Source organism: Lynx rufus, unplaced genomic scaffold, assembly GCF_022079265.1.
Source record: "Lynx rufus isolate CCGP_SWC_20201006 ecotype Redwood Valley unplaced genomic scaffold, mLynRuf1.p SCAF_2, whole genome shotgun sequence".
Taxonomy (NCBI): Eukaryota; Metazoa; Chordata; class Mammalia; order Carnivora; family Felidae; genus Lynx; species Lynx rufus.
This window is the reverse complement of record NW_025814834.1, coordinates 189439919-189448412: the sequence shown is the minus strand read 5'-3', so window position 1 is coordinate 189448412 and position 8494 is coordinate 189439919. Positions and strand designations below refer to the sequence as shown.

The following is an 8494-nucleotide window of genomic DNA, read 5'->3' as shown; positions in this document are numbered from 1 at the left end:
CGGCACGCCTCCCCCGACGCGGAGAAGGCTGGCGCCGGCGTGCGGCGTAAGGTAAAGGTCCGCCCCCTCGCTATTGCGGCTGCGCGGGGACCTGGAGCCGGGCTGGGGCGCGGCGCCGGTGGCGGTAGAGTGTGCGCCAGTGTGGGGCGCGCCCAGGGACTGATGGCGGAAGTGGACCTGGTCGCCGAGTTCCCCAAGCCTGCGGGAGCTGCGCGCTACGCCGAGGTTATGGCTCGCTTCGCCGCCAGGCTGGGCGCGCAGGGCCGGCGGGTGGTGTTGATCACGTCCGGCGGCACCAAGGTCCCCCTGGAAGCCCGACCAGTGCGCTTCCTGGACAACTTCAGCAGCGGGCGGCGCGGTGCCACCTCGGCCGAGGCCTTCCTGGCCGCGGGCTACGGGGTCCTGTTCCTGTACCGCGCTCGCTCCGCCTTCCCTTTTGCCCACCGCTTCCCGCCCCAGACCTGGTTGTCGGCGTTGCGGCCCAGCGGCTCAACCCCTTCGGGCTTGCTGAGCCTGGAGGCCGAGGAGAATGCACTTCCGGGCTTCGCGGCCGCTCTGCGGAGCTACCAGGAGGCTGCGGCTGCCGGCACCTTCCTTGCCGTGGAGTTCTCCACTTTGGCGGACTATTTGCATCTGCTGCAGGCTGCGGCCCAGGCGCTCAATCCGCTGGGTGCGTGCTCTAGGAGTCCAAGGTTTCCTGCAGGCAGAGCCTTTCTCCCCCAGACACTTTTCCCCTCACCTTTTCATTATCCGCTGTCTCACAGCCAAGGGAGCCTGAGTTGAAAAGGACCCGATCCCATATCCCACTCCGATTTATTACACCCTGTGCTTCTCTCTGCAGGCTCTTCTGCGATGTTTTACCTGGCTGCGGCCGTGTCAGATTTCTATGTTCCTGTCTCAGAAATGCCTGAACACAAGATCCAGTCATCTGGGGGCCCACTGCAGGTGACAGGCGCTTCTCTTCCAGAGATCTGATCCCCCTATAATCAATCTTGGGTTAATTCCCTCTTGATCTGGAGATGGCCTTTCTGCATTCCGTATGTGCTAGGCACTAGGGATACAGAGATGAATAAGACACCGCCCTCCCTCAAGAACCTCACACTCTAGTGAGGGAGCTGGACACAGACATAATTACAGTACAGAGTGATAAATGCTCTAGTAGAGGTACGTACAAAGTGAAGTCAGAGCATGGGGTGAGTGAATCTTGGGGAAGTCAAGGAAGGCTTCCTGGAAGAGATGACATAACTGGGTTTTAAAAGATGAGTAGAGAGTATACCAGACAAAGTAGGGAAGGTCATTACAGATTGAGTACAGATTGAAGTTTGGAAATGAGCAGTGTGCGGTGAACTGAAATTCTTTGGTAAGGCTGGAGAGCAGGGAGAGTGGGGAGCCTGAAGAGAGCTTACTTCGCAGAAGATTTTGTATTCCCTCTTAAGGAACTTTATCCTGTGGAGCTAAGGAAAACAAGTAGGAGAATGAGACAAAAATTCTTGTTTGAAAAGAACATTCTGGCATCAATAGGAAAGGTAAATTAGAGAGAGAGCGGTGGGTGTAAGTCAGATAACCATGATGGCTGTAGTTTGAGGAAGGGGTATGGGGTGACTAGTGGTGTGGTTCAGATGTTGAGATGATCTGGCTTCTTGGAACCTGAGAGAATTCTTAATCATTTATGATACAAGCAGAATTTAAAAGGAGAAACTCTGCCTGTGGGGCACTTGCTGTTCATTTGTTCAACAAATAATTTATTGAGTACCCTCTATATGGCAAATACTATGGCAGGACTTGGAGATAAAGCAGTGTAAAGAAATACACTGTGCCCCTGTGTTGCTTCTCCTTTGCCGAGGAGACCATAAATAAGCCAAATGCATACTATGTTAGATAGTGGAAAATGCTAAGCAGAAAAATTAAGTGGGGAATGTATGTATAATCCCTATGCTAACTTTCTGAGGGGGAAATCCTGATAATTATCGTAGTAAATTCACACTTTTAAAAATCTGGGAGCTTTGGTGTATCCTGTATTTTTCGGTTCTTCCTTGAAAATACACAAACCGACTCAACATTCTTAGAAGGGATCAAGAATGGCATAGTGGGAGTTTTGATCAAATGAAGATAAAAATCAGTTCTGTTTCTTCAGCGCTAAGATGTGTTACGAGTGACAGTGTTTAAGTGGAGTCAAATAGCCATTCTACCGGTGCAAGAAATATTTTAGGCAGAGGTTTAAAAACCCAACTTTAATTAAATTGCTGCCAAAGTTACATTTGGGTTATAGATTTGCATGAACAGATTATTTGCATTTGTTTATTTGAGCGTTTGGTAAAATGAGGGGAATGTTTAATAAAATATAATGCTCTTTTTCTAGAGCTCTGTTAATGGTAATGAGGGTGGTAGGGCAAGGTTAATTCATGGCTTGTCCCAGGATTTGTATAAAGCCTTGGAATTAGGTATCTTTATGAACCCTCTAGAACCAAGGCTTTTAAGCCAAGCATGTATAAATGCTTTGAAAAGTTTGACAATGAGAAATACCACTTAAACTGACTTAGCCAAAAATCTGAGTCCTTGCTTCCTTAGTTTCCCATGAGATTGACCTGGTAGATACTGAGCTTTGTTTGCTTATTAAGCTTTTCTTTTTCCAATACAGATAACAATGAAGATGGTGCCAAAAATGCTTTCTCCTTTGGTTAAAGACTGGGCTCCCAAAGCATTTATAATTTCCTTTAAGTTGGAGACTGACCCTTCCATCATACTTGATCGTGCACGGAATGCTTTGGAAGTTTATCGACATCAAGTGGTGATAGCTAATAGCATTGAGTCACGACGGTCCTTTGTGGTTATTCTAACCAAAGACTCAGAAACCAAGATATTGCTATCAGAGGAAGAAGTAGAGAAAGGTGTAGATATAGAAGACAAGATAGTGGATGATCTTCAGTCTCGACACACGGCTTTTATACATGACAAAAACTGAAGTGAAAAGCCTTTGTAGGATCAAAACTTGTTCAGTGGATCAGGGCTCTTACAAGTGGTGAAAATAAACCCTTTGCTTTCATAAAGACAGAGAAAATGAAGGGAGAAAGCAGTGAGTGGTATGCAGGTGAATATAGTTTGGTATTTGTCTTTTAAAGGTCATTTCATACTCCATAAAAATGAAAACAAGAGCAAAGCAGTTACGACCAAACCACCTGACACACTCACCTGATTATCATCTGGATTTTGAAAATGAACACAAACTGTTGCTCACCTTTAGAAAAAGAGCTCATTGGGAACTATATGCCTCAGCATATACATGTGAGGCCTGAATATCAACCTTCTTCATACTATGAGAAGGATTAGGGATGCATGAATGGCCATGCCTTGAAGATCAAATATTTCTTGATGCCTACTATGTGGTAGGTCCTGAGGATTATGAAGATTGAAAAGATGAATAAATATGTCTCTGTTTGGGAAATGGATGTATGAATAATAAAGTGCAATAAAGTGTGTGCCCAAAAGCCAACACAATGGAAATGATGTTGTTTTTATCAAAGATGGGAGTAGGAGAGAAGGACACTTCCCTTGGTATAGATTCCCTGTAGAGTGATGTGCTTCCCCCTACATTTACTTTTTGCTCCTTTTTCTAGATTGACTCTATTTGAGATAACAGTTTGCCTTTCAAATATTTTAGAACTGCTCTTAGGGGAAATTTAACTTTGGCTTCTACCCCGGGGCCAGGCAGGGACCTATTACTGACTTCTGCCTTGAGGGAAGCTTTACAATGTGGTAAGGAGTATGGGTTTTGGAGTCAGCCTAAGTTTGATGGTTCCAGCTGTGTCACCTGTGACCTTTGTAAGCTTACACCCTTAACTTCCTCTCAGGCTCCTCATTTATAAACCAGAGATAATAAATCTCTCTGCTAAGTAATGCCCTTTGTGGCGAGGATTAGATAAAACAGTGAAGATAAAGCATTAGTCTGGTGCCTGGCATGTAGATTTTTCACCTGCGCTTAAATTTTCTGGTGTATTTTCTGGCGGTGGCAGTATTATTCTGGTGCCTCTCTTGGTCCCTGAATTCTTAAGATTTCAAAGCAACTTTCACTGTTCTGCACTTTGGGTTGGGAGTGCACAAGAAGTGTGGTTCAGAAAAATCCCCTAATGATCTGTAGGATGATCCAGAGTGCATATTGAAAAACTACCATTAATAAGTAGATAGAAATAGGAGTTATACATATTTGATTTAAAATGCTGTTAGTGAAGCACCTGGTCGTTCAGTAGGTTAAGCATCTACCTCTTGGTTTCGGCTCAGGTCATGATCTCGCGGTTTCATGAGTTCAAGCCTGGAATCGGGTTCTGCACTGGCAGCACAGAGCCTGCTCGGGATTCCCTGTCTCTGTCTCTCTCCCTGTCCCCCACTCGCGCTGACTCTCTCTCTCTCAAACTTTTAACAAAATAAAATATAATTAGTGCTATTTCATGGAGTTGGGAAGGGTACCCCCTTGTATCTAATGACAGGCACAATTTTAGTTGAAAAGATTTGAGTAGAGGTGCCGAAATGCATTGAAATAAATCAGTAAGTCAGGAGATGTGACTCTGTGAGCAGAGGAAAAATAACTGCAGCAATCAGGACTATTCTGTAAGCAGCAGTTTCATTGAACAAAAATTTTAAATTAACTTAAGGTCCAATTAGCAAAACCTCAAAGACAACAAGCTCTGTCAGCAGTGGCTGCAGTACTAAAGGGATAGGAAGCAAAAGATTGATTTTCTTCCCTACATCTATTGCTTTATGTGAATGATGACTGTCATTATGATGTTGGAATGTCCAATAAGAGCAAATGGAGTGAAAACTAGAAGAGATCTTAATGTTTGTTTCTGCCATAATTATTACTTCCCTGGAGAACCATTTCCTATCCTGTTTTGTTATGCTTAAATAAACGCCACTTCCCTACATGCAATTATTTAAAGTGTTTCCCAATTCAGTTTAATTTTCATTTGGAGCACTTAAACAGTATTCACACATGTTAATATTCCAAGAGATTTTTTGTTTGTTTCTTTAACAGCAAATAGGAGTGTGCAAGGGAAGAAATAATGAAAAGGAACATGAGTCAATGAAAGTGAATGAGAAGGCACTTGATCTAGATTGGATGACCAAGGATTGTTTGGAGGAAGTGACACTTGAACTGATAAGTAGGAGTTAAGTGGGCCGGAAGTGATGGTGGTGAGCATTTTAGATCAGAGTAAAAACACTTCTTGCAGGGCTCTTGCACGAGGAAATGGTTGAAGCACTTACAGAAAGTAAGGGATAAGATCTGTCCAGACAACTGGCCAAGCTTTGGAAAGGATCCTATGTGGAACTAGAATAAGACTGAAATGTACCTGTGTGGGGTATCAGCAAAGCAAGGGCCCCCAAAACAGGAGTCAAATCAAGCTTTGAAGAACTAGAATCTTGCAATAAGAGCATTTAAATGAAGATGATATAAACCAAGCCTCTGTCAAATTGTCACTTAGAAATTATTTTGCATGACATAGGTGGAGGAAGGAAGGGTTCATCCAAACTGAATTTTCAGTGCTTGGGACTTCTCCTTCCCCTCCTCCTCCTCTTCTTCCTCCTCCTCCCCCCCCCCCCCCCTTCTTCTTCTTCTCCTCCTTCTTCTTTAGTGCTTAGAACTTCTAAAGAGCTCTGTCTCAGGGACAATTCTAGTCAAGTCCGGTTTATTCATGTTTTACAGTAATAAAGACGGGTCCAAAAATGTGATTTGTCTTAGGCGCCCCAGGTAGTGACGGATCTAGGCTTAAAACTCAGAACTCCTGACCCTCTCCCTTTTAAGAATGAAGTTACTTCTAGAAAAAAATAAAACCATTAGGCCTGGTCTTTAGATAAGGCCAGGCGGGAAGCTATTTGATAGTTATAAATGCCCGCTAACAAAATGTATCCCCGAAGTAGCAAGCGTGCGCCCGGTTGTGACCATGGTTACTGCAAAGCCAACGGAATGAGCCGTACCTTCAATCCTGCCGAAAAACCCCACCCCACGACCCAAAAGCCAATGGTGTGCACTGTCTCCACAGGAAGAGCAGCCCCTGAGCCAATGGTGCGCGTCGTTTCTATGGTTCCCGCCGGAAGGATGCCTTGGCGTCCCTGCGGCCAGCGCGGTTGCTATGACGCTCCGGCCTGAGAAGGCACCTGCAGCTGGCAGCGGAGCAGCGGTGGAGGAGCCGTGCGACTCGGGACTCTCCAAAAGACAATTTCCGACCTGGTTCCTGAGGTTCCCCCTGTTCCCGCTTCAGCCCCGAGGAGGAAAGCGCCTACTCCCCGTCCCTTTTCAGCATTCTACGTCTTTCTCGCTCGTCTCCCCAGTATGGCCTGAAACAGGAGAGCCTGTCGTAGCTCTGCCTTTGTAGTCGCGGGCTGGAGTGAAACCGCCTGAAGAAGGGCTCGTCCGTCTCCTGGGACCCAGCCGCCCCAGGCCTTTAGGTTTAGGCTGCCTGTCTTGCTGAGAGAGAGCTTGGAACCCCGTCAGTCAGCTAGGCGGGCGTTCCTTTTCCCACCGCCCAGGCGAAGACTCGGCCCTGCACCGCCAACCGCGCCTGAAGGTCCCGGCCCGGACGAAGTCCTCGGAGCCACGGCTTCCCTTGGTTGTAGGCTGTTTTCTGCCTTTTCGCCTTAGGTTCATCATGCGGAACCTTAATTCCCGATGAAGCTCTGGAGGCCTTTTGTATCTTCAGCATCAGACGTCATCAAGTCAGTTACTTTCTGCCTTTCCAGCTACAACCTCATCCATTTCTCTCATCACCCAGAGTGCCAGTTTTCTCATCCTGCTCATTCCACAGCCATTTTCACCCTTTCTTGTCCACGCTGCGCGTCACTGAATGTCCATTCGTCTCCACCACCTCTGCCATCTATAGACCACCTCCCTCTGCTTTCCTACTACAATGCTTTGGGTAGCTAAGTATTCCACATTCTCCAGCCCTGGGATCATTTGGAAGATTTTCTCTGTTTCTCTGCACTGTGGCAAGCTTCCTGTCTTGGGTAAACTAGAGACTAACATGGAGAAGCACACATTGGTAAATACAAACAGTAAATTTCTACAAGCCTAGTGTGTTTTGAAAGTGGAGGGGAAAACAACCAAAATGCATTTTTAGGCCGGTCCCAGGCTTATATAAAGAAAGAAGATTGTTCCTGGCTCAAGTGAATACTATGTTAGGTATACACAATGCTTTCGTGCATGTGAAAAGATCATTCAGGATGATCATGTAACAGGATTTCAACTTTCATGAGCCCATATGAATTCAATGCCTTGATACGATAGAATTTTCTGGAGAGGAGATGCTTGAAACAGCATCTCTTGTGCCTTCTCTTCATGTCAGTTTCTTAACTAGAAGGCGTTCTTTGCTATGTGAGCCAAGAAACAGAAATGACGAGGAGTGGTTGAAAAGAAATATTTTTGGCAAAGGAGCACTCTTAGTGGTCCTTAAAAGACTGGAACATAGGACCTTAAAAATAGAGTGAGTTTCATTTAGAGCCAGTGCAATTTCCTTTTAGTTGGAAAACTTTATTTAAATTGTCTTAAAGTATGTGTTCCTTGTTGAGTCTTACTATTTCTTTCTCAGTATTTGGATTTAAATGTAAACCATTCTGAATATATGCAAAGTGTACACTTTGAGAGGGTATTTTGGGAGCCAGAATGATTTGGATATTTTTATTTCTCAGGTCAATTACGACACTTATTTATGATATCTCATACTTACAGCCAGGTCAAGTTTCCAAACACTGAGAAGTTCAGCTTTCTCTTCTATAATAGATTGGGGGAGGGGGGTAGAAGTTCTGAAACTTTTTCAGTTGTTCACATTTAATGGATAAGTTCTAACTTTTGAAAAACAGTGTTAAGGGCGCCTGGGTGGCGCAGCCGGTTAAGCGTCCGACTTCAGCCAGGTCACGATCTCGCGGTCCGTGAGTTAGAGCCCCGCATCAGGCTCTGGGCTGATGGCTCGGAGCCTGGAGCCTGTTTCCGATTCTGTGTCTCCCTCTCTCTCTGCCCCTCCCCCGTTCATGCTCTGTCTCTCTCTGTCCCAAAAATAAAAAAAAAAAATAAAAAAAAAATAAAAGAAAAACAGTGTTAGATGCTATATCACAAGGGGTTTACCTTTCCCTTCCAAAATGTATATACTGAACAAACATGATGGCAACATTGAAAAGTAACTCTTTTTTTTTAAGATTTTATTTTGAAGTAATCGCTATACCCAGCGTGGGACTTGAAACTCACAACCCCACAACACCGAGATCCGAGATCCGGGGTCCTATGTTCTACTGACTGAGCCAGCCAGGCATCCAAACAGTAACTTTTAAAAACGTTTCTTTCACCCTGCACAGTAGTTCTAAACCCAGGGGGTGATCCTGCTCCCCAAGAGATGTGTGGCAATGGATAGAGACATTTTTAGTTGTCACAGCTAGGGAGATGTTACTGGCATCCAGTTGGCAGAGGCCAGGGATGCTGCTTTATATCCTTCTGTGCACAGAATATCCCCCCACA

General features: G+C 45.2%; 1 protein-coding gene across 3 annotated transcripts; it reads left to right on the top strand.

The window, feature by feature from the left end:
* Positions 1-90: 90 nt before the first annotated feature.
* PPCS (phosphopantothenoylcysteine synthetase) lies at positions 91-3490 on the top strand. Of its 3 annotated transcripts, none has more exons than XM_047085049.1 (3): positions 91-670; positions 842-945; positions 2639-3490. In XM_047085049.1, exons 1-3 carry the CDS (start codon positions 163-165, stop codon positions 2960-2962), a joined length of 936 nt encoding a protein of 311 aa, XP_046941005.1. In that variant the 5' UTR covers positions 91-162; the 3' UTR covers positions 2963-3490. The 3 variants fall into 3 exon arrangements, with proteins under 3 accessions (XP_046941005.1, XP_046941006.1, XP_046941007.1); XM_047085050.1 differs by having other exon boundaries at positions 150-225; XM_047085051.1 differs by lacking the exons at positions 91-670; positions 842-945 and adding an exon at positions 964-1164.
* Positions 3491-8494: the final 5004 nt, after the last annotated feature.